General features: G+C 39.0%; 2 protein-coding genes across 4 annotated transcripts in view; one reads left to right on the top strand and one right to left on the bottom strand.

Moving 5' to 3' along the window:
• The first annotated feature begins 18,476 nt into the window (after positions 1-18,476).
• On the top strand, positions 18,477-24,431 carry LOC109217897 (phosphatidylinositol/phosphatidylcholine transfer protein SFH12-like). Of its 2 annotated transcripts, none has more exons than XM_019382191.1 (14): positions 18,477-18,561; positions 19,124-19,249; positions 20,066-20,321; positions 20,777-20,876; positions 20,973-21,239; positions 21,481-21,558; positions 21,669-21,770; positions 21,852-21,901; positions 22,011-22,110; positions 22,225-22,320; positions 22,428-22,520; positions 22,725-22,806; positions 23,384-23,763; positions 24,040-24,431. In XM_019382191.1, exons 2-14 carry the CDS (start codon positions 19,204-19,206, stop codon positions 24,127-24,129), a joined length of 1,740 nt encoding a protein of 579 aa, XP_019237736.1. In that variant the 5' UTR covers positions 18,477-18,561; positions 19,124-19,203; the 3' UTR covers positions 24,130-24,431. The 2 variants fall into 2 exon arrangements, with proteins under 2 accessions (XP_019237736.1, XP_019237737.1); XM_019382192.1 differs by lacking the exon at positions 18,477-18,561 and adding an exon at positions 18,635-18,707.
• A 316-nt stretch (positions 24,432-24,747) lies between these two features.
• LOC109217896 (phosphatidylinositol/phosphatidylcholine transfer protein SFH8-like) overlaps positions 24,748-26,700 on the bottom strand; it is a 6,405-nt gene continuing 4,452 nt past the window's right edge. For both annotated transcript variants that reach the window (XM_019382189.1, XM_019382190.1), the window contains exons 13-15: positions 25,758-26,161; positions 25,242-25,316; positions 24,748-25,024 (exon numbers count right to left, since the gene is read on the bottom strand). In XM_019382189.1, coding sequence (XP_019237734.1) covers positions 25,004-25,024; positions 25,242-25,316; positions 25,758-26,161 — 500 coding nt within the window. In that variant the 3' untranslated portion in view covers positions 24,748-25,003. The remainder of the gene's footprint in view (positions 25,025-25,241; positions 25,317-25,757; positions 26,162-26,700) is intronic.

The following is a 26,700-nucleotide window of genomic DNA, read 5'->3' as shown; positions in this document are numbered from 1 at the left end:
CAACCCCAAATTACCAAACACCCTCATACCAAGTTCCACCACCAACTTATCAGTCATCTCCACCTCCTACATATCAACCTACTTCACCCAGATACTCCCAACCCGCTCATGTCTACCAAACCTATAATGCTCAACCATCCCATTATCAATCACCCACTGCAAGCCAAAATTTCCATAGACCCCGACCTAATTTCGATCGCAGACCTCCAAAACAATATGCAGCCATCGCCGAACCCATTGACCAGCTGTATGAGAGACTCAAAGCTGCTAGTTATGTCACCCCCATCCCTGCTGGAACCCCTGAGAATCTTTCTCAGTGGGTTTACCTAAACAAATCCTGTTCATACCACTTCGGCATGAAAGGGCACACCGTCGATGAATGTTGTTCCTTGAAAGACAAGATACAGTCTTTGATTCATAACAAGATCATTGTGGCAAAAGAACCTGCTCCAAACGTCCGCAACAACCCTCTGCCGGACCATAAGGGTGGAGGTATCCACATGATTGAAATAGTAGATGACTGGGACCCCGAGGGATCCATCGGGTTGATCACAGAAGGTGATGACCCAAAGAAACCAACAATTACTCTCAATCCAATCATAGTACAGATTCAACCGTCTGAGGACGCTGAGGTGAATATGTTTGTACCACTTGAGTTTGAAGCAACATCATCCGCAATGACACCAGCACCAATCGAGGTTGAATTCGTGTCTCCCGCAAATGCACCCGCACCATTTGAGGTTGCAGTCTTGCCACCCAAGGCACATGTTTCGTTCGGAGTGAGGATGGCCACGCCGATCCCAGTGGCGATGGCAACCATGACTCCATTCTATACAAGTGTCGTACCCTGGGATTATACAGCCGAGGCAAGAAGGAAAGGAAAGGTTAGAATGGAAGAAACTGTCGCAGCACAGGATATGACAATAACTGGTAGAGTCTATACCCCTGAACACCTAGCTGAATCAAGCAAGAAGGCCTCCAATCGGCCGCCCAACAATGAGACAGGTTCGGATGACCTTTGGAGGAAGATACAGGCCAAGGAATATTCGTTCATCAACCAGTTAAACAAGACGCCAGCACAAATATCCATTCTCTCTTTGCTGCAGAATTCTGAGGCACACAAGAATGCTCTGTTAAAGTTGTTAAGTGAAGCATACGTACCAAGTAACATCACTGGCGGGGAAATGGCTAACATGGTAGGGCAAGTTCTGGAAAGCCACAAGATCACCTTTCATGAGGACGAGCTGCCACCTGAAGGGCTGGGGCACAACAAGGCACTGCACATCACCGTGCCATGCGAAGATTATTTTATCACCAGAATCCTGATCGATGGAGGTTCCGGTCTTAACATCTGTCAACTGGTAACATTCAAGAAGTTGGGTAAAGGGCTGCATGAGATAAAAGACGGAGCAATCAATGTGAAAGCCTTCGATGGTTCTCAGAGGTCCACCATTGGTGAGATTATTCTATGCTTACAGATGGGACCAACCTGGTTCGATGTCGATTTCCAGGTAATAGATGTACCAGCATCTTACAACTTGCTGCTGGGACAGCCATGGATTCATGTTGCTGGGGCCGTAGCATCAATGCTGCATCAGGTGGTAAATTTCGAATGGAATCACCAGGAAGTGATCATTTACGGCGACGGCGAGCAGCAACCCTATATACAGTCGCCAGACCATTCCGGCGGTCGGGGGAATAAGGAAGCTGGGTGGAGAAACTTACCACCACATCGAGCGGGTCAATGATGTCGACAAAGACAAATGGTAGGATAACAAAATCGAGAGTATACTGAATTGGAGTGGGTACGAACCTGGCAAAGGGCTCGGTAAGAACCTCCAAGGGATCTCTAAACCTATAAAACTCAAGAAACATGGCACTACCTTCGGTTTGGGATATGATTACACTTGGGAAGAATTCAGTAACTGGTCGCCACCATGGCGCGGTCCTTACTACCCACTAGAGCAGCCAATACTGCATCTGAAGCAGACCTTCCAACAGGCCGACATTATTTACGGGTCGGATGAAGAAGAGGCACTTGCAGCAGTGAAGAACTTGTTTCTAGAGGACAGTGATATGGACTGTTGTGTTATTCTCGAGGAGGAGGGGGAGGAAGGCCCTTCCATATGGGCTGTGAGTAGAGGGGCACGTCTCAAGAATTGGAGCATCAGGACAACCGAGCCCGACGAGCCTCGGGGTAGCAAGGCTAAAACAAGCATCATTCACTGTTTTTATTTACTAAATGATTTTCTTTTCGCATTTTCAATTCCCGCAATAAGATCTTCGATGTTCAAAATAGTTATTCAATTTATCAAAAGCATGTTTGATTTTTCCTACGATTTAATATTTATTGCTATCTCTCCTTACTTTACCAATACAGCATTACTATTACTTGTCTTGATGAACCAATGACTGTGACATGCAATGAGACAACGCAACAAACGGACATTGATTCAGAGGAAGATGACATACCTGACGAGATTGTCAAAGAAGTTGAGAACTTTGAAAACAGACCTAAGTCCAACCTTGACGAGACCGAAATTGTCAACCTGGGAGATGCAGAAAATGCCAAGGAAATACGGATCAGCATTCACCTATCACAATCGGAGAAGAAAGAATACACAGAATTTCTAAAGGAGTATGAGGACATATTCGCCTGGTCGTATGATGACATGACAAATCTGAGTACGTCTATTGTGGCTCACAAACTGCCAACCGATCCAATGTGTCCATCGGTAAAGCATAAGCTCGAAAGTTCAAGCCTGATATGAGTTTGAAAATCAAGGAAGAAGTCAACAAGCAGATCAAAGCTAAGGTTCTCAGGGTAGTGGAATACCCGACATGGTTAGCCAACATTGTGCTAGTGCCGAAGAAGGATGGGATGGTCAGAGTCTGTGTCGACTACCGGGATCTCAACCGGGCCAGTATGAAAGACGACTTCCCTTTGCCAAATATACACATCCTGATCGACAATTGCGCCAAGCATGAGTTACAGTCATTCATAGATTCTGGTTATCATCAGATCTGGATGGATGACGAAGATGCTAAGAAAATAGCTTTCATTACGCCGTGGGGAGTGTACTGTTACAAGATGATGCCATTCGGCCTGAAGAATGCAGGGGCCACCTATATGAGGGCCATGACTACCATTTTCCATGATATGATACACAAGGAGATAGAGGTATATGTGGACGATGTTATTATCAAATCCAAGAAGGCCACTGATCACATGGAAGATCTGAAGAAGTTCTTCAATAGATTGAGGAGGTACAACCTGAAGCTAAACCCCGCAAAGTGTGCATTTGGGGTTCCTACTGGGAAGTTGCTTGGGTTTATTGTGAGCCGCCGAGGAATAGAATTGGATCCATCGAAAGTCAAAGCCATCCAAGAACTACCACCGCCAAGGAACAAGAAAGATGTGATGAGTTTCTTGGGAAGGCTTAACTACAATAGTCGATTCATAGCACAGTCTATAGTTATCTGTGAGCCAATCTTTAAAATGTTGAAGAATGACGCCGCTACCAAATGGACCGATGACTGCCAAAAGGCCTTCGACAAAATCAAGGAGTACTTGTCAACACCACCAGTCTTAGTCCCTCCCGAGCCAGGTAGACCCCTATTACTCTACCTTGCAGTGTTAGATGGAGTTTTCGGCTGCGTTCTGGGGCAACATGATGAAATGGGGAGGAAGGAACGATCCATTTATTATCTCAGTAAGAAGTTCACCCCGTACGAGGCCCGGTATTGTCTATTGGAACGCACCTGTTGTGCTTTAACTTGGGTAGCTCAGAAGCTGAGGCATTACTTCTGTGCCTATACTACATATCTCATATCGAGAATGGATCCCTTGAAATACATCTTTCAGAAGCCTATGCCCACTGGCAAGCTAGCCAAATGGCAAATCCCGTTGAGTGAGTTCGACGTTGTTTACGTGACTCAGAAAGCGGTCAAGGGACAGGCACTGGTAGACCACCTTGTTGAAGACCCCGTGTATGGAGGATACGAACCCCTGAAAACGTATTTTCCTGATGAAGAGGTATCATTCATAGGAGAAGACATTGCCGAACCCTATGACGGTTGGAGAATGTTCTTCGATGGAGCAGCAAACTTCAAAGGAGTTGGCATAGGAGCAGTCCTAATATCAGAAATCGGTCAGCATTATCCAGTGTCCGCCAAACTCAGGTTCCCCTGCACCAACATAATGGCCGAGTATGAAGCCTGCATCTTAGGGCTCAAATGGCCATTGACATGAACGTGCAAGAGTTGCTAGTGATTGGAGATTCAGATTTACTTATACATCAGGTACGAGAAGAATGGGCAACCAAGAACTCCAAGATACTCCCGTATCTGCATCACGTATAGGAATTGAGAAAGAGGTTCATAAAGACGGAATTCCAACATGTTCCTAGAATCCAGAATGAGTTCGTCGATGCATTGGCTACCCTATCATCTATGATACAGCATCCCGACAAGAATCTCATTGATCCCATTCTAGTGAAGATCCATGATCAGCCAGCTTACTGTGCCCATGTTGAAGAGGAAGCAGACAGAAAGCCTTGGTTTCATGATATCCAGGAATATTTGGCAAAAGGAGAGTACCCGGAGCTTGCTAATCCTATTAAGAAACTCACATTTCGAAGATTGTCCAACAACTTCTTTCACAGCGGGGGAATCCTGTATAGGAGGAATCCTGATTTGGGACTATTAAGATGTGTTGACACAAAGGAACTATCCAAGCTGCTAGAGGAAATTCATGCTGGGACTTACGGTCCACATATGAACGGTTTTGTCTTGGCAAAGAAGATACTCCGGGCTGGTTACTTTTGGATGACTATGGAAACAGACTGCATCCAGTATGTCCCGAAATACCATCGCTGTCAAATACATGCATATATGATAAAGGTACCTCCGAGCGAGCTCAACACAACAAGCTCACCGTTGTCGTTCGCCGCCTGGGGGATGGATGTTATTGGACCAATCGAGCCTGCTGCTTCCAACTGACACAGGTTTATCCTGGTAGCCGTAGACTATTTCACCAAATGGGTCGAAGCAGCATCTCACAGAGCAGTAACTAAGAAAGTCGTGGCTGATTTTGTCCGCGACCGCATTGTTTGTTGGTTCGGGATTCCAGAGTCAATCATTATTGATAACGGCTCCAACCTCAACAGCGACTTGATGAAAGCTATGTGTGAAACTTTCAAGATCAGACACAAGAATTCCACAGCCTACAGGCCTCAGATGAATGGAGCTGTAGAAGCCGCCAATAAGAATATCAAGAAGATATTGAGGAAAATGATAGAAAAGCATAAACAGTGGCATGAGAAGTTATCATTTGCTCTATTGGGATATCGCACCACAGTCCGCACATCAACCAGGGCAACCCCCCTATATGCTAGTTTATGGTACATAGGTTGTCATTCTCGCTGAAGTAGAAATTCCTTCCCTTAGGATCATGCAGGAAGCTGAGCTCGACGACGGAGAATGGGTGAAGAATCATTATGAGCAACTAGCTCTTATAGCCGGAAAGAGAATGAATGCAGTTTGCCATGGTCAACTCTATCAGAACAGAATGTCCAGAGCCTTCAACAAAAGAGTCAAGCCAAGACAGTTCACACCGGGGCAGTTGGTGTTAAAGAAAAATTTTCCGCATCAAGACGAAGCCAAAGGGAAGTTCTCTCCCAACTGGCAGGGCCCATACATGGTTCATCGGGTTCTGACAGGAGGAGCCCTCATACTTGTAGAAATGGACGGAGAAGTCTGGCCAAAGCCGATTACTTCAGATGCAGTCAAGTGTTACTATGTGTAATCTTTATGCTTTCCTCATATGATATAAATTGAACTACGCCTGACCTGATTCCCGTTTAAGAGGGGATATGTAGGCAGCCCTATGGGTTCGGTCACAATTCAATAAAATTTTCATTTCCTCCTGAATTGGAAACTGGGGCAGAATTTTGAGGAGGACTCTCAAAATTCCGTAGTAATTTCAGCCGATTGCCGCACGAGCAACAGTTAGAAGTGTCAACCCATCAAACTGGGGCAGAATTTTGAGGAGGACCCTCAAAATTCCGTAGCAACAAAGGTTGCAATGTCCCGAACCGCGTCATAGTCGTCGGTTCATCTAAAAACTATTTTTTTATTATTATTATACATTTATGTCATACTTTTACAAAATCATGCATGAAAGTGCTTCGTTTAGCAATGCTAACCCAATAATACAAACGGTATCACCAGATCAAAGCCGAACGAGTCAAGCAAAGCTAGCGGGGATGCGAACTAACCTTCCCCCTTTGAAAAACTCACAATTTTTCTTTGGATGTAGGCACTAGGACTGCGAAATCATTAAACATACTATACACCCATGGAACAAACATTCTTCAAGAATACGATTCTCAGAACCATTGCACTTTCCAACATTTGCTATCAACACGCACCCGTAATGCTCTGTATGTCACCGTGCTCCCAGTAGTCACAACGCCGCAATCTGCTATCAGCTAAGAAAACTCTACTGTCATTTGCTATTTTATTTCTTGCATAAGGCTACCATTCTGCCTTTCGAGGTTAAGCTCTACCTCCAACTACATCTGCATTGCATAAGGCTACTATTCTGCCTTCCAATCTGCATAAGGCTACCATTCTGCCTTCCGAGGTTAAGCTCTACCTCTAACTGCATCTGCATTGCATAAGGCTACTATTCTGCATTCCAATCTGCATAAGGCTACCATTCTGCCTTTCGAGGTTAAGCTCTACCTCCATCTGCATTCGCATCTCTGCATAAGGCTACTATTCTGCCTTCCGATTTGCATAAGGTTACCATTCTGCCTTCCGAGCTCTGCATAAGGCTACTATTCTGCCTTCCAATTTGCATAAGACTACTATTCTGCCTTCCAATCTGCATAAGGCTACCATTCTACCTTCCGAGGTTAAGCTCTACCTCCATCTGCATTCGCATCTTTATATAAGGCTACTATTCTGCATTCCAATTTGCATAAGGCTACTATTCTGCCTTCCAATCTGCATAAGGCTACCAGTCTGCCTTCCGAGACTAAACGTTGTCTCCATCTGCATCTGCATGGCTATAAGATCGCCACATACTGCATCTGCACGGCTGAAAGATCGCCTCATACTACATCTGCATGGCTGTAAGATCGCCACATACTGCATCTGCATGGCCGAAAGATCGCCTCATACTACATCTGCACGGCTGAAAGATCGCCACGTACTGCATCTGTATGGCTGAAAGATCGCCACTCACTGCATCTCATGGCTGAAAGATCGCCTCATACTACATCTCACAGCTGAAAGATCGCCTCATACTACATTGCACGGCTGAATGATCGCCACATGCTACTGCATCCTTCATGGGCTGAAATATCGCCAACTCATCCAAAGGCGTCATCGTTCGGAGCCACCATCTTCATAGCCCGAGAACACCATGTCATGGCCTGAGGATCTCTTTCAAACTTTTGCATATCATTATTCAAAGGCGTCATGGTTCGGAGGCACCAGCCTCATAGCCCGAGAACATCATTTCATGGCATGCGAATCCTTTATCATACGCTTCATGGCCCAGGACATCATGGTCTGAGGACGCCATTCCTAACCATTCAAAGACACCATTCATGGTCCAACAGGAATTTGCATCATGTTTAAATTTGCGCACAATATATGCTTGCATTGCTTATTTGCAGGTAAACCGGCGAGCAACGGCCATCCCGGCATGAGCAATTCCGCTCCAGTGCCCGCAACCATATCAAACTTAACCATTCCCGTAAACATATCACTCACCCGGCTCTAGATATTGCGTCCGTCCTTGAAAAGTCTCCATCGGCATACTCCGCCGGCGGATCCTGAACTACATACGGCCTGATTCCTGTAAAACTAGGGATATGTAGGCAGCTCAGAAGCCAGGGTGCGGCCTAAATCTTCTTCAAACCGTTTCGCTCAGTCAAAATTGGCCATCATTTCTTTACCGGGAAACTCTTTCATTCTTCCCGGGTAAAGAGGGGCAGCTATTGATACCCAATTTTTCCCTATATATATTTAATATGCAAAACACCTTCAAAATAGCATATTTATGCATATATGAGCATGTCCAAGGGTTTTATTAATTTTCCATATTTTTAAAGATTTTTTAATTGATTTATTTCCCCTTTTTATCCATAAAATCCCAATAATTATTCCCAAAATTATTATTTTTGATAATTCATCTATTGTATTTCTATATTCCAAATATGGCTAAAGTAATTTTTACAAATTTTTTACAATTTTATTCAATATTTTTAAAGCTAAATTGCACATAATTGCAATATTAGCCATTTTAAAGTTTAATTACATTTTAGACGTACAAAGTTAGATCCTGTATTTTTTAAATTGTTAATCATATGTTATAAATCACTTTAGTACTTTCAATTTATTTTCAGAAGCCATTTACTATTTCTTATAAATTAAAAAGGGAAAGTGGCTATTTAAATAACAACCCCTTTTGTATTTCAAATCTAGCCCAAATCAAACCCCCAATTCCCCGTCCCAATTTCTAATTAAACCCGACCCTAACCCTTTTAAACCCTACCCAAACCCGGATCCCCACCTACCCCATTTAATCTGGGCTGTTGATCATTCAGATCAACGACCACCATTCTACCTGCCTAAAATAAACCCAAACGACCCCCTTAACCTAGTTCATTTCCACCAACCCACCGCCCTTGAATCCCCTTCCTCTTCAATTCCCTCTGCAACCTCACTCAAACCCTAACCGCCGCCACCCAAACCAACCCTAATCCCCTTCGATTCTCACTCAATCCATGGACTCCCATTGCTGTTTGAGACGTGTACCGGTCTCCTATGTCTCCTGGTTGCCTGTTTTCGTGATTTCATGGAAAGATCTCAAAGAGATCTAGTCCAGTCTTTGCGCAACTTCGATCTATGGTCGTTTCCCGGCCATCCATGGCTTTTCCGGCTAGATCGGTAACTTTTCGAAGTCTTTCTCATTTTTTTGGGTTCTCCGAAACCCTAACTTTAAAGTCTTTCCGATTTTTCTTTCAGATCAGTCTTAGATCTCTGTATGTTATGAACCTCTTAAGTGTTTTCCTTAAAGGTTTTCCGATTTTTTCAAAGCGACTCTTTGTCTTCAACGATTAGGGTTTCCTTAACCTCTTTTAAAAGATCTCTTCTCCGATTTTTCAGTGTTGTTTTATGATTTTACTATGTTTAAACGATTTGCTTATATTTTTCTTCTACCAGGTTCATCGTGTTAAAACCCCAAGTATCTTTGGTTTTATCCGGGGTTCTGAAACTGTCTTTTTGTGCGTATGCCTGCTTCGATTGAGTTCTTCATGGTTAAACCCTTTCCTTTGTTTGTCTTGACTGAGTGTGAGTTCTTATCGTTTTTGTTAAAACCCTAATTTCCTAAAACTTTTCTCACTTGTTACTGTGAGTTTTTAAAGACTTCCTTTACTTATTTCCGTGTGTTGGTCTGATTACTGGTTTCTTCATTTTGGTTCTATGTGTGAGCCATGACTGCTTGACCTTGTTGATTACCATGCTTTGAGTAGTCCTTAGCCTATTCATGTCACTTCTGTGCATTTATGTTCGTCTAGTTTGCTCCTTTTTGTCAATATGTTTGACCCTGCATGTCTGATACGCCTGTTCATTCTTTTCCATTTATATGTTAAATTGCAGAATCATGATTCCTTCTTGATTGATCTTGATTTCCTCAAGTTACGATTGATTGCAAAGGTTTTCTTATAAACCCCTAATTTTACTAGTTTGATTAAGCTGATTGATTCCCATTCCTTTATTTGCTGTGATGTTTCACCCCCACTGAATCCTTTCCCCAAATTAAATATATTATGTACTTAGACTCAATTGTATACTCTATATTCTTACTATCCCTTATATGGTCAGAAATCAATCTTCCTCAAATTGATTTTCTTTCCTTAATTATCCCTGTTAGTAACCGTTAAGTAGTAATTCCTTGATTAAAGGGAAGTACTTGTATTAATGGGATTTTGATTGTGATTATTTCCATATTTGTGTTAAAGCTTTACTTGTTACCTTATTTTCTACTCGTTTTCAAAGCTATAAATACCCTATCCTCTCTTCTCTAAACACACGAACAACTGAGTTCAAAACACACACTTACACATTCAAACTCTCTTTCTTTCTCTACTACTTGTGCTACCGCCTTGTCTAGTCGGCTGAAAGCCAAGGCTAGACTGTGGAATTCTGATCGCTTTACTTTTATTTTCCTGCACTTCTCTTCTTCAACTGGTATGTCCCTAGTTTAAATTCTGAAACTCAAACCTATATATTCCCTTGTTGCCAATCACTGTCTTTTTCTGCACTGACTTAATGGCTCATGCTGTTGCACTTTTTGTTTACTGCTTTACTCAACATGCTTAAAATTCTGCCCTCTTTTGTTCAAATGTAATTAGTATGTTTACTTGTTCCTGCTTATGTCCCTTAACTAGCATGTCTTCTAATGTACTTGATTCATAACTAATTATGTGTTTCTATTTTGGGTCCTCTATGTCCCCAACCCCTACTCCCATGTTTGTAACTACTGAAGCATGTACTCATCCCTAAACTTGTTCCGTGGTTTTGTTGCTCCTATCCCTTGCTCCCTTTCAAAACTCTTCTGCTATTCTACAAACTTATTTCAAACATGTTATTTTTAAAACTATTTCAAGCACTCTCACATGCACTCTTATATCATTAGGTTCTGCCCCTCTTGTGTGAGCCTTGCTTTGGGACCCTTGAGCTCCCTCTGAACCTTGAAACATAAGGTTTGGCCCTTCCACACTGCACCTACTCTTGGTTATGCAATCTGGGTGCGAGCACTGTCCGGGATCCCTTGAGATCCTTAGGGAACTCTGACACACCTAGGTATAAGGGAAAGCTATGGAACAATATTAGCATTTGAGGTGGTTTATTACATAACTCAGAGAGGAAGTCAGAATCAGGCTTCCTATAGTTGTAACTTCTTATTTTTCAGTTCTTATGTAGTTCTATCGCATGGTCTGTAATAATTTGTAAACAAGTATTGGGGTCGCTAGGAAAAGGGATGGAAAATATGCATGCTATAGTTGTTAAAGGGTAGAAAGCATGTTATTAGGTTTATATTCCTAATTGTGCAGTAGAAACCATGTTTAGGATTCATTATGCATTAGAAATCATGCTCTTAGGACCTTTGTTTCTTGCTTCAGCACTTCATTCATTGGTCCATGCTTTATGTCTATCACTTAGAAATCTTGCTCCTAGGGCAATAACAACATTGGTATAAGAAGTTGTTATTTCAAAAATCCTGCAACTATTATGTACACTTAGAAATCATGCCTTAGGGACTCTGCCATTTGCATGTGCATATTAGATATCATGTCCTACGATTCCATTTGCATTTCGTTTAGAACGCCTAGTTGATTACTGATTCATGAAAAGGTAGTAAAGTAATAATTTTCACATTATGATGCTTCTGAATAAAATTGGTAACCATCTCTGCAACAAGAACAACATGTTATAGGTAAATAAAAATAATCTCCAAATTGTCTTAATGACTGGGAACAACTGCCGCGTCTCGCTTTGCGCCTAGGCAAGCCTTAGGTAATAACTTTAATAAAACTGGAACTGCTTTTGTTTAATTATCAATTGTTAAAATCAGTAGGCAAAACCTGATTCGGACTTCTTTTCTGAGTTATGTGATAAATCTGGTTCTGATGTTATCGCTCAAATACCTTGCTTTAAAATTTAAATTCAGACCTTAACTGCGTATAAGTCATGCTGTCTATGTGCATTATCTGCGGAGGTATACGTAAGCCTTCTACTTGCTTATATGTTTTCCCCTCTAAATGCAGTCTTATATGTTTTGTATGTCGCTTTAGTATTTTTGCCTTTGAACCTGAGGGTCTGCCTAGAACCTCCATCTTATAGGAATAGGAGTCCTAAATTCCTCCGGACTGATAGGAAGGGACGAGTAACAACATGCAATAAGAATCGAGACCAACCCTCGCTTTAATTACCTTCACGGGGCGGGAAAGGGTAGATATGGATATGATGACCGGTGCGCTAATACCACGTGTATCCCCTCTTTTGAGGAGTGTCATACCGGGTATTGCATTGATGTGATCCATATTACAAACAAACCTAGGACCCCTTTACATTCATAAGCATGCTTAGATTATAACTCTTTTCAAAACCTTGCTTTTATTAATCGTTTTTCAAACGCTTTGTGTATTTTAACCTAAATCCCTTGCTATGTGAGCCTTACTTATCTACTTGCTAATTGCACAAATTCAGAAAAACCTGTCTGACCGGGAACCACACTAGTGGATCCTGAGGGGTGTCTAACGCCTTCCCCTTAGGATAATTTCAAGCCCTTACCCTATCTCTGGTTATCAAACGTAGTTGTAGATAAACCTTATAGGTGCCCTAATTCACCTTAAAAATCGTTAGGTGGCGACTCTTCAAAAAATGCAATACCCAATTCCCAAAAGGAAATGAGTCATTACACCTCCATGAATGTCGAAACCCGGAATCTTCTCCACGGAGGGAAAAAGGGGGCGCGACATCGATCGCTCAAAAGTTCTTTAAGATATCCTTGCTGAAGCATGTTCACGACCTCTTGCCTTAGAGCGATGCAGTCCTTGGTTTTGTGTCCCCGTTCCTGATAGAATTCTCAGAGGGCGTTTGACTTTCTGGTGTTTGGGTCGGACCTCATCTTCTGCAGTACTTCACTTTTGGGCCGAGCTTCTCCAGGGCGTAGACTATTTCTGAGGGAGAAACACACAAATTGTGAGCAGATAGTAGTGGAGGCATACCTCTTTCGCTTCGGTGAGTCCCTGTAGGCAGCCTAGATGGGCCATCGCCATGACGATGAGGCGGTATGATGGTGGCTCTGACATATGGTTAATGTCTTTCACGGTTGGGTCACGGGCCTGCATGGTCTCTTCTGTTGTCATTTCTTTGGCCTTTCCTGGATTCCATTTGGACCGAGGTTAGCCGTTGAGTTGGCCTGTTGAGGTCGTCCTCGTCAGCTCACACTTCGGCACAGTAGGTGTTGTGTATCTCGTCCCAAGTGGGTCGGATATATTACATGAGTCGGCTTAGCAATTTTTTGGTCGCCCTTGAACCGCTCCTGTTTAACCCGTTCTGGAAAGCTGCTACTGCCATTCCCTCTGATACATTTGGTAAGTCCATCCTCACACGGTTGAATCGGACGAGGAAATCTCTTAGTCCTTCACCGGGTGACTGTTTAATGGCAAATATGTCATTCACCCTCGCCTCTACTTTCTTAGCCCCGACATGGGCAATTACAAACTTGTCGGCCATTTACTCGAACGTCTCTATGGAACATGCAAATAGCTGTAAGTACCAAGTTAGTGCTCCCCCGGTGAGGGTTTCACCAAACTTCTTCAGTAATATGGATGACACTTGTTCTTTGGCGAGGTCGTTGCCTTTCACTGCGGTGACATAGTGGGTTATATGATACTCAGGGTCCGTCGTGCCATTGTATATTTTCATGGGCAGTATTTTGAAGGTATTAGGTATGGCGTGCGGTGTAGCTTTGTCACTGTATAGTTTCTTGATGCTCTTTCATTTGGTCGCGGAGCATTTTGTTCTCATTTTCTATCTCTTCCATCTTCCTCAAAATGGTTGTGAGGGTGTCGTTACCTATATCACTAACGTTGTGAGTAATACCAGTTATAAGAGGAGGGCCGTGCTGCTCGTCCGTCGCTGGTGTGACGCAAACTCTCGCATCTTCTCTGTTCGTCCTTTGGGTGGGATTGTCGAGAATACCGGTCAGCGTGTTTTTCAGCCATGCCTCGAGCAACTTGTTCACTACCGGTGGTGCTTCTTCCTTGTGGATGTAGAGACCCCTTTGCCGTGTGAGGCTGTGATGCTGCCATGAGGGAGGGGTGAACCACTCCGCCTGGGGGAGGCATTTGGTGTCACGTCCTCAGCATCTGTCCCAGCGACTTCGTTGATGGTGTTTAGGAGGTTGTTAGGAAGACTGGCTACTGCCTTCACTCTTTCCTCTCCATTACCTGCCATGTTCAACTATGCACGTAAGATAGGACAAGGTTTTGTGTTTTTTTTCAGATCTGAAAGAAACTAAGATTTTAACTAGAAACTCCCCACAGACGGCGCCAAATTATTTGACCAAAAAATGATAATCTTTGGTTAGACTAATTAATCAGTTATTAAGAAGGGTTAATCCTAATTAAAGTTAATAACTTCAGATCTTGAGTTGACCGTACGAACGGTTAGAATAGTGAATAAACGGAATTAATATGCTAACAGTAAATGTGTCAAATGCAATAATGTATATGAAGTATCAAGTATTAAATAATAATCAATGGCAATAAATGTAAATAAGGAGGAAGATTCACCCAATATTGAATGAGATGAATGATTCCTCTTTCCGACAATGATGAATGGCAAGAATATAAGAAAGTGTTGAGCACTTTCTCGGATTTGGTGGAAATGACAATGATAATCCAAAAGATCGAATCTCTCGAGAAAGTTATCCTTTGTATTTATCTAGAAAGCTTACTTTTCAAAAGTGTTCTTATCATATATAATATTACATGTCTTTTGCTTTATCTCTCATGCTATTTATATGGGATATTCCCAAAGAACCCTAAAAGGTACAAATAGAGGGAATATTCAATAGAATATTCCCTCTGAAGGTTCCAAAGCTATACTAGCCGTTACTTTTATCTATGCAGCTCGACCTCGGCCGTGATGAACCACTCAGCGGCTTGTTCTGTTGGTCACTGATCGACCTCAGCCAAACTACCCATATTGATTTGCAGGTCACTCACGACAATCGTCTTCCCGTGTCGAATTTTTCTAGTTCGATTTTGACCCATACAATGTCATCAAAGTCGAATGTCATTGTTAAATGAGGCTATAGATTTATGTTTTCCCTTTCTCTTGAATCATATTTGCTTAAATTATGTTGAAACTTATTTTATGTTATGTTATAATTTTACACAAGAGTATTATGTCAATTTTTTTTGAATTTTGAATTTATGTTATATTTTTGAGTCTATTTTATTTGATTAAGTAGTATTCACTTATTAATTCAGATTGCATGCCATTCATTTTTACTTGATAGATTATTTTTTCGTAAACTATTTAGTTATATTATGGCATGATATTTATAAATATTAATCATTTTATCAAGCATGCAATCCATGATGTTCTTACAATATATGTAGTTTTAATTTTTATAATTTACTAAAGTAAAATGTTAGTAATTTGAAGAATATATTAATTATTTTTACAATATTAATTATAAATATATGATTAGTAATTAATATACTTTCAAGAAACAACATCTATCTTAAATGTTAAATTTAGTATTATTTATAAAGACGTATACATGTTAAATCTTAACTTTTAATTTTTGATAAATAATTTTATATTTAAAATTTTATTTAACTATGTAATTGTACTTGAGCAACTAAACAGTACCTGATAATAGGTGAATTTGACTATAATCACACCTTAAATAATCACCTTCTTGTGTAGTTTTAATGCCAAAAGTGATAACAAAATGCTCTTATGTGCTTTTTATGATTTGCAGGTGATATATGTATAAGGAAGGCTAAGGAGCAGTTTTGGAGTCAAAATTGGAGAAGAGAGGCCAAATGTGTAAATTCCCAATGAAGCTACGCCCTGCCAGCCCTTAGGATTCAGAAAAATGGTTTGGCCGCGGTTCTACCGCGACCGCGGCAGAACCGCGGTGGAAGGCAGCTTCAGAACTTTAGAGATTCAGAGAGGGTGATTGGCCACGGTTCTACCGCGACCGCGGCAGAACCGCGGCAGGCGCAGAAAAGTTCAGGGGTCAAAGTGTCAAATACGGGATTTTTAGACCTAAACCCTATTTAAAACATTATACTTCGCCCAAGAGAGCAGGTATTGATTTTTAGGGTTTCTTAGCAAGGAAAACCATTGTGAGAGAATACTCCAAACATCTTTCTTCTTTACTTTTGATTTTTATGATGAATTCTATCTTAGTTTATTTTCCCATAGCCATGAGTAGCTAAATTCCTTGTCTAAGGTTTTGATGGAACCTATTGGGTGATGAACTTCTTGTTTATGTGAATACAAATTGCTAGTTTAATCTCTATTTGTTCAACTTCGTGTTTGTTGTAGTTAATTGACAGAATCCTCAATTAGTTGTGCCTATTTAGTGTGCATAACTTGGAAAAGAGTGCATATTTAGGGTATTGTTGAACAACACCACTCCTAGATTATTAGAGGAATCTATAATTGCGGGTTTAAAGGCGGGATTAGGGATAACGAAGCCTTGGGTGTAATCTAAAGTGAATCGTGCTAAATAAAGTAAGCTAGTGTATCTCGGGAGAGTGCAATAGTAAATTACTATGATTGCTCGGGAGAGATTTACGGTAAGATTAGCGTTCATGATTGATAGAGATGTGTTGGTAAATTTGTATGAGCATAAACAGAAGGGATTCCATCAATAGGGGAAATCATTGCCTTAGCTTTTTATCATAATTGTTTACAACCTTATTAGTTTAGTTTACAGCTATTTAGTTACTTGCAAGCGTAGTTGTTAAAGAACATTCAACTGAGATTTGAATATTTGGGAAGCTGGTTCTGAAGAATTAGTGGGTCTGAAGATAGTGGTTGATAGGTTAACTCTCTGTGGATTCGACCCTGGGCGTAATACTCGGGTTATATTTGCAACGTCCGCAGAGTCCTTTTTATAAGGCATAGTTGGGCGTGATCAGTACACTTATAATTATATTGTAATTACATTATGACAAACAAATAAGTCGCCGTAATTACAATACTGTGTAGGTCGTATAATTACTAATTACTACCCTAATAATTACCAATTTCAATTAACTGATGGCTTTACCTCGTTAGAAATTGACCGATTCCAGCTGCCAATTCATTTTTGTATTAAGTGAATAGACTTTTAATTACTTTTGGAAAGTAACAGTGTTCAAAGTGAAGGAAATAACTTTGTAGAGGTGAACTGTTTAAATGGAAAATAATAGAACAAGTAATTGCCTGATCAAGATGTGTTGTACGGTATAGTCACCAAATAGAGTCAACCTCCTTTCTCTTTCACATCCAGTTCTCTGTTTGACATTTTAAAACTTCTTCTTCTAATATTTCCCTTTTGTATGAGAATATTCTTGTAGTTGTAGAGCAATTTTAAATAATAAAAATTTATGATAGACTTTGGTGCCACTTAGAGCTAGAGCATAAATCCTATACAGTCAAACCTTTCTATAACAGCTTTGTTTGTCCAGATATTTTTGGCTGTTATAGCGAATTATTGTTATATAAAACATATATTATAATAGAACATAAACTTTGATTCCGGAAAAATTTAGCTTTTATAGTGAAGTGTTGTTATATAAGGATATATATATATATATATATATATATATATATATAATGTAACTATTATAATATACAATTAAAGATAATTATCTCCCCCTTTGCCAACAGTTTGCAAGCTTGCAACACCTCTTAGTGGAGCAGCATAATGTTAGATTCATGGACAATTGACTTGAGGTGATCTAATTAAGCTAGATAATTGTGGTTTTTTAATCATCAATTTATTAAAATTCATTGGACAAGATATTAAAATTGACCGTTTAACTAATTTGAGTATTTTATGGAACAAAATGGAAACAACCATCCACCTTTCACCCCCCATATGCATTTATACCAATCTCTCAATAATTCTCAATCTACAATGCATTATGAATTTCAATCATTTTGTTCACATGTAAGGTATAGAATAATGGAAAATTTATTGTTATATATATATATATATATATATATATATATATATTACAAGTTTGTCCTCACATGAACCAAATTTAACATTATAGAGACATGATAATTCATAAGCATTATTAAAACATTTTGGAAATTAATAAAGCTTTGTGTTCACTACATATTATATTTTACATTTTGGAACATTTTGAAAAGTTTTACGAGTCTAGTAAAAATTAAATTAAGACAATGACATTAAAATTTAAAACATTTTGGAAATTAATAAAGCTTTGTGTTCACTACATATCATATTTTACATCTTTGGAACATTTTGAGAAGTTTTACGAGTCTAGTAAAAATTAAATTAAGACAATGATATTAAAATTTTAAAAAAATGTTAGTTGTATGATGTACCTATAATATGAACATAGTAGTGGTTTCGCACTACGTTTATAAAACACGAAGAAGAAAAGAACTAAGCTGTATCTTTGACTTGTGTTAAGACCTCGTCAAATTCAGAAATTTAAATTGCCAGTAATTATTGCCAAATTCTCTATCCAAATCACCATGTTAAATTCTATCTTTAGAACCAGAATATTAATGATAGGTGTCGGCGTATTTATGGTTTTTTTTTTTCTAATTAATTAGAAAAATAGAAATAATTAAAGAAATATTAGCGCTTGTCCATTAGCTAAGTTATTGGGACACCAATACTTTCGGAGATTGACTATTAATTGGATGTTATATAACACAACTCCTTTCCTATTTTCTCAAATGTCCCTGCCACTCATGTCACTGGTAATAATATTCTCCATTCTCTTCTTCATTTTCTTCTCCTTTTTTTCCCTTCGTTTTTTCTTCCATGTTATACCATCAATATTGACATTACTTTCTTATTTCTTGATTCTTCAAGAATTTCTTGGATTCATCACGTTAATGCCATGGTATATAACTAGAAGCCGATTCATGATTTAAATATGATGGTCAATTTAAGTTTCTTAGCATTGAACATAGTGTACTTTTTTGATTCAGACATTTGTTAGCATTTTAGTAGTTTTCACATAAATATCTATTTTCCATGTTGACAATAATGAGTTTAATTGAACCCGTTGAATATAGACCGCATCCACATGACCAAAATTTATAAGTATATATAACCCCCATTGTATTAAAATTGGTCATGTTTGTTTTGCTTTAATTTGCTCACTTTATGTTTGTCGTTGCATTTTGGACTACTTATATTGATGAATCTACATTTGTTTTGAATATGAACGAAATCTTTGTTTCAGTTCAACTGGTAATTTCTTGCTTTTGAAATATTTTTCTATTCTGACTTCATTTTTTTTTTTTACTTGAAAAGGTGTAGGAAGATTAAAACTCCAATTGTGACAAATTTTGACGATCATCTCCCTGTGCTCAGACAACTAACGTAATTCAATCATGAGTGACAATAAATCAGGACCTCTTGAAAGACCACACAGGCCAAGTAAGTTTTTAATTAACCGTGTGCTGTATTTAATTTGTAGTCTTAATCTTGACACAAAATTGGTGTTTTATCCATCTTCATGTTCTTTGTTAGTTATGTACTTGAAGCATTTGTTCTTTTTCTTAAATAACTATGGTATTTGGGCCAACTTGCACACCTCGATTATTCTACCAGATATATGTTATCTTCCACCAGCACGTGCAGTGGAGGAGCCAAAAATTATAACAAGGGGATTCAAAAATGTAAAAAGACCACCTGATTTTCCTATAGCCTAAAACAAATTTTTGAATCACCTTTGTCACTACACTATAATCTTCCCTTATGCAAAGGAGATGCAACAATTTATGTATATGCAAAACATATCGTGTTTTCCCTATTTACATTGTATAATTTTCGATGAAGAGCGTTCAGTTACCCCCTTGTGTCCACCTAGCTCCGCCTTTGAGCACAGAGGCGGAGCCAATATTTTTAAGTTTATGGTTTCGGGATCCTTATTCTTTTAAGTTACTGGGTTCTAAATTTTGAGACAAATATATGATTTGAACCAAAGCTACTGGGTTCGGCCGAACCCGTAACAGGCACTGTGGCTCCGCCATTGAGCACAGGTAGTTTGGGTAACTTTTCCCACCACGGCATCCTTGATCCTGTCATATGTTTTTTTTTTCCATAATATGCAAAAGTTCCATAAGTTTCAACCCCAGTTTGTTTGTTGTTAGTCTATGTCTTGCATATCAGTTATCCTCTGCGGATGGCTATGCTGTAAAAGCTATGTCAACTTGATTTCTAAGCCAATATATGTATCTGCATATTTGACAGGTCTAGAAAAGATTGACATGGATGAGGATGAGAGGAAGACTAGGCTTGGGTCTATCAAGAAAGCGGCAATTAATGCCTCAGCCAAGTTTAGGAATTCTCTAACAAAGAGGGGCCGCAGACACAGCAGAATCATGTCTGTTGGTTTTGAGGATGAACATGATGCCGAGGAATTAAAGGCAGTTGATGCTTTCCGTCAAGCACTTATCCTTGACGAATTACTTCCCGCAAAACATGACGATTATCATTTGATGCTAAGGTAACCAAAAATCCTCATTTCCTTATGTACATGATAGAAATATACCTTTGTTTTCCATGCTAAGGGGATGTTTTATATAAGAAAAGGGTAAAAAGATATCCTTCTACTAGACAAAATATCTAAATTTTGTGTCCCTGTGTTATACTTTGCGGCCATTCATGATCTTGTTGTTAGCAAATCGTCTCGTATTTGTCCTTATCCCACGCGGAGAAACGGAGGATAATTTGAAACCATATTCAAAAGTAGAGGGATAAATTTGTACCTTTTTCTCCAAGTATTTTGAAACCTGGATCCCATGCTGGAACTCCGTTGAAGGGCAAATACGAGAGGATTTGCTAACGACAATGCATGGCTCTAAAGTGTAACGAAGAGCAAAATTAAGATATTTTAGTAGAGGGATAAATTTGGACCTGTTCTCGAAATATACATGTTTTCATTATGATTGATGTACACAGGTTCCTGAAGGCTAGAAAATTCGATATTGAGAAAACAAAGCAGATGTGGGCTGATATGCTTCAGTGGAGGAGGGAATTTGGTGCAGACACCATAATGGAGGTATATTGAAAATGCTAGTGAGAATTTGCTGGAAAAACTATATAATATATAACATTTTTAGGAACTGATCAATGCATTTTTGCACATCTTTATTAGGACTTTGACTTCAAGGAAAAGGAAGAAGTCCTAAAGTACTATCCTCAAGGGCATCATGGAGTCGACAAGGAAGGGAGACCAGTTTACATTGAAAGAATTGGTCAAGTAGATTCTGTCAAACTATTGCAAGCCACAACAATGGACCGATACCTCAAGTACCACGTACAGGAGTTCGAGAGGACCATTAACGAGAAAATGCCAGCCTGCTCACTTGCAGCCAAAAGACATATTGACACAAGCACAACCATTCTTGATGTCCAAGGAGTGGTATGATTGGATCTCAAAACTACTAAAATTAGAAGGATTTAACTTATATATACACTAACAGTGTTAAAATGTTACGTTCCCTTTATTTTAATCTGTTGTATCAGATAACCTGGGTTATTTTTGAAGAACTAACCTAAATAGCCGCCCACCAAATTGCTTAAACTAAAAATAATCCGGCCAGTTATTTGTGTAAAGATCCCCTTATTATTCGGGTTACTAATCTAATCTACAAATGCCTCAGGGACTTAAGAACTTCAACAAGTCAGCAAGGGATCTCATTCAACGCCTCCAGGCTATTGACGGCAACAACTATCCTGAGGTACTTCTTTCTCTTTCACTCAGCTGAAGCCTTGCATAACAGCCATTCATATGGTAATAAGAGTTTTTTCAAGTCCTTTTGTTTAATTGAATCATTTATCCGCTGTGTAGAGCTTGTGCCGTATGTACATCATCAATGCTGGTTCAGGATTCAGGCTCTTGTGGAACTCTGTCAAGTCATTCCTTGACCCAAAGACCACTCAAAAGATCCATGTAAGTCCTTAATCAGCTTACTTCCAAGCACTGCTTCTGTCATTTTCATTAGAATAACAGAAGTATCATTCTTTCTTCTAGGTTCTAGGCAATAAATACCAAAGCAAGTTGCTTGAAGTAATTGATGCCAGGTAACTCTAGTAGTACTTAATTACTCTTTACTTAAGGTGAAATTGTGCATTGCTGATTAGATTATCGCATGGAGCCTAATTTTGATTTGCTTGTACTGCGTTTTACCAGCGAATTACCAGAGTTCTTAGGTGGCACATGTACTTGTGCTGACAAAGGAGGATGCATGCTTTCTGATAAAGGCCCGTGGAATGATCCAGAAATAATGAAGGTAACTTCCAACCTTGTAATTTTAATACGTTATCTGTCGACTGACAGCACATTATCGCTCAGTAGTATCACTTTCCTTTGACATGCCTGAGATCTGTGATTGATTTGATGTCAGATGGTTCGCAATGGTGAGCATAAATGCTGCTCACACAAAATTGTGGTCTCATTTGATGAGAAAACCATCCCAGAGGATGACAACGCCAACGCCAAGGTGTGTATACTCTCATGTCTGCTGTTTTTCTCAGTTACTTTTATTCTTCATATAATATGAAGTGATTAAATATATCAGATGAGTAATGAAGTCCCTCAATGTTGCAGAATGTAAAGAAGAACACTTCATTTAAAAAAGGAACTGACTCTCCCCACGTTCAAAGGGATAATGTGGCTTATCTTTCCCCTGTCCGCGAGGAAGTAAGTTATTTCTTCCTCCACAATTTTTTAGACTAAAAAGTAAAGTTAATGCAATTTTGCTTTTTACCTACATATCAACAGGAAGAGTAGCTTTTTCAGCTTCTTCACTTCTCTAATACTTCTATGGTTTTCGTATTGCAATACAAGTGATTCATCCTCTACTATACCCTAAACGGAATTCTACGTTTTGGTTTTAATTTTCAGTTTGATATCCCTATCGTGGACAAGGCTGTTGATGCAACTTGGCATAAAGCTGTAAAAGCTAATAACTTTGCCAATTCTAAAGGTACAATATTCGCCCATTATTAAGTGTTTCACATTGGTTGAAGAAATGTGTCGTTGCCTTCTTATATGGTCTTGAACAATCCTTACCTCATGAGATAACTTTCGTGGTTGACTTAGTCTAAGGTTCATTTTTTTAACATAGTATTAGAGCCAAATCCATCTCAATTCTAGGTTTATCCAATATTAGGCCTCATGTTATATTGTTTATGAGGGGAGACCCTCACGTCCGGTTTGGAGGGAGGGCTTTCGAAAAGATGAAGATGCAAGGGGTAAAGAGACAGTCTTTTGAACAACCAAGCTGACATAAGGATTCTAGCTCACGCGCTCCAAATGTCCACCCTGGGCATGCCGCTTAGACACTTTTGTATTGCCGCTTCTAAATTTTGTCGTTAAGTGTTTAAATTTCCTTATATGGTATTGGTTAATCTTCACTTTATGAGCTAACTTTTGAGGTTGAGTTGGTACCTAATATCCATTTTCCTAACACTCTCGTTCCATAGCTGATGTTTTGCTGATTCAAATAACTAAATTTTTTTTCATTCTGCAACATTAACTTGTATTCCTCTATTGATCTACAGATTTCTTCCCTGTGCACGATACTTGTAAATCGCCCGAAGGATTTAGCAACCCTGTATTCAGTGGAGTGATGACTTTAGTCATGGGCATCGTGACACTGGTTCGGATGACTAAGAACATGCCAAGAAAACTTACAGATGCTACCCTCTTGGCTGGTTCTTTGTGTAGTGCTGAAATAATTAAAGGACAGCCTCAGTTAAATGGACATGTCATCTCCACAAAAGATTATATTAGCATGATGAAACGCATGGAAGAGCTCGAGGATAAGGTCATTACTCTTAGCCATAAACCTTCTTCTTTACCACCTGAGAAAGAGGAAATGCTTAACAGTGCCATAAACCGGGTCGAAACTTTGGAGCAAGAGCTTTCTGCTACCAAGAAGGTATTATCTGTCTTTTAATGTTTCTGCTCAACCCTTAAAATGACATGTACTAGACTTAATTATAAGAGTATTTGTCTAACTTATCCGTATCTCTCCTTAAACATCTCAGGTAATGAATAGTGACTTCCTATTGTTTTTCTAAAACGTCAAATGTTTTGAAACAAATCTAGTTTGCCAAAACGACTAATATTTGGGACCAGATGATGTGATTGAGAAGTTTTATTGTGGAATAAGATTTGAGTAAGAGTGCTAATATATTTTACGTTTAACTGGCAGGCTCTTGAAGAAGCACTTGTTCGTCAACAAGAGCTCCTATCCGCCCTTGAGAAGAAAAAGAAGAAGAAGAAGAAGTTCTTTGTTTTCTAAGCGCAAAAGCTTCAAAAAATTTGAAACAGATTGGAAATATTATAGGGTTGTTTGAATTTCTTTAGATAGATGCAGAGATGGTGATTTTTTGCCCAACAAAAGGCTGTTTGAATGATCTCAAATATTTGTAAAATTAACTCTGTAACACTTGAATATTTTTTACATTACCTGCGAGATTTACATTCACCCATATATCCTATGGAGCTCTAATTGTAAATGCCGTATATTATGGCACATTATACATCGGCTTGTATTTTCTGTAAATAAAAATGAAAGCAGTTTGCTGTTTGCTTTTGTTCAAATTACAATAGTTGTTTCCAATGGCAGCAACATTTTTCACTAGACACATTAGATTGTTTTGTCCTCCTTATTCTTGGTAAGATTTGATAAAGCTTTAGAATCAAGAAGGTTAGCTTTTGTACTTAAGATACAAAGATGAGTTACTGAGAAGACTTGGCAAAAATTTACTTCTGCAAATCCATATAAATCATTGTTTGCCTTTGTTCTCTTCTTTTACCATCAACCTCTTCTACTCTTTTATTCCTTATTTTGTTTGCTTTACTTGTTCTTTTAGCTTCATTGTTTCACTTCAATTCACCTAGATGGAGAAATGTTCCATTGCTCAAGTATTAGTGATTGTTGAATAAAAACACTTTCAAATGTTCAGTATGTCAAAAACAAACTTACAGAAAATATAACTTTTCACATTATGAGAAATTGTGCCCCTCATTTTGCAAATGGAACAGAGGATTAAAAAAAAAAAAAAGCACTCAACGCATACTGTGAGTGCTGCCAACACATACATTATAAATATGTATCTCATTTGGATATCACAGATGAAAATCCGAGATCGACGTCCTGAGGCATCTTCATCTTAAAAGCAAAACTTCTTTTTCTGCAGAAAAAGGAATTGTGGATGAAAATCAGCACCAAAGCAAAAATTATAATGCACCAACTTAATAGGAGGAAAATGCACGTGTGCTCTAATTAATATGTTTTTTCTCTCAGCAAGTAAAAAGATTTGCATATTGCTGAAACAACTTCAAATTCTAATTAGGCTAAGTCCTAGTCTGATGTTTGTTCAAATACCATGCAATATAACAGGAACTCACCCGGAACTTGGCAGCTTCTTGACCGTCAATGTAAGCAAGAAGTTCCTCTTGCCTCATCAAAGCCTCATGTAATGCCTGTTCAACCAGAAACAAGCAGGGAAGGAGTTATCGACTCAAGAACCACGAAAAAAGATGTTTGTGATACGAAAAAAAGAACTGTTACTTTCAACAAGACATCATTTAATAAAATGCATACACTGGCATTTGCACCCAGCAAAATAAAATCTCTCTCACCAGCAAAAGTAAAACCAACCACCCCTAACCCTTTTTCCTCTCTCCTTATGTAAAATTCTTTTAGGGATTAACAAACAGTACAAAGTGTTTCATACAGACAACTGCCACAACAATATTTCAAACTATAAACTACATTAATTAAACCAGTAAGTCCCTATGTAAGAAGAACTGCCAGATGAACAATCATAAAAAGAGAAAAAATGCACATTAAAATGCAGGTTCTGGATGGAGCAATAACAAAAGGTTTCCTTGCTTATTTAGAGGAACTTCATAAACGCTTACCTTCTTGGTTGCTATTAACTCAGCTTCTAGGGCATCCACTCGGCAAACTGCTGCATTTAGCAATTCCTCTTTCTCATAAGGCATCTCAGATGGCTTTTCTTGAAGCGTATTTACTTTGTCTTCAAGTTCACCCAATCTCTTGAGAACAACGGAGAGCAGTTGAGCTTCTGTAAAAGCTGGAGTAGGTGAAAGGGGCCGAAAGTCCTCTTTAGCGCTAGCATCAAAAGTAAATTCTTGACCATCTTGGTCTTCCACAGTCGATGAATCTTGTAATTTCTTGGTTACATGGCATGTAATTGAGCGGAAAAGCATCAACACCGTCATGAAGAAGGCCATAAAAAGTCCTATAACTCGAGCACGAAGACCTTCTACAGGTTTTTGAGAGTCCGCTGGTGGAAGCATCGCTGAAAAGGTAAACAAGATGGCACCATGTGATTATAAATTAAACAAATTTATGAGACTACTGTTGTACTAGCGCAACAGCCAGCCTAATATGTCCAAGTTAACCATGGAATAGTAGTCCAGGTCAAACAGAAAGTCTGGTTGCATGACTGCAACGTGCCAGGTAAAAGTTGAACAAACAAGAAATTATTCACATTTTGTATTTTCATGAAAAGAAAATATTCACATTATGTTTTTTCATGAAAAGAAAATATTCACATTATGCAGGTGTTTAAAGCCTGAATAGTGCATGCAACTAAAGAAACAAATTAGGATGATTAGTATTCAAAGTCGTGAAATAAAAACTTCATTTGATGAAAGAGGAGGAAAAAATAAGGAAAATATCAACATCATAACTGCATAAATATAAGCAAACGTGTGAGCACGTACATGTACACCAAACAGTGAGCTAGCTTTTCTTTTTCTTTGATTAGGTGCAAAATAAAAAATTTAAACTACCACTTGAATAAACTATACGAATTCAGAGATATTTATGCTTTCC

This window comes from Nicotiana attenuata, unplaced genomic scaffold, assembly GCF_001879085.1.
Source record: "Nicotiana attenuata strain UT unplaced genomic scaffold, NIATTr2, whole genome shotgun sequence".
NCBI classification, from domain to species: Eukaryota; Viridiplantae; Streptophyta; class Magnoliopsida; order Solanales; family Solanaceae; genus Nicotiana; species Nicotiana attenuata.
The sequence above is the reverse complement of the archived record's forward strand: the minus strand, read 5'-3'. Positions and strand labels throughout refer to the sequence as shown.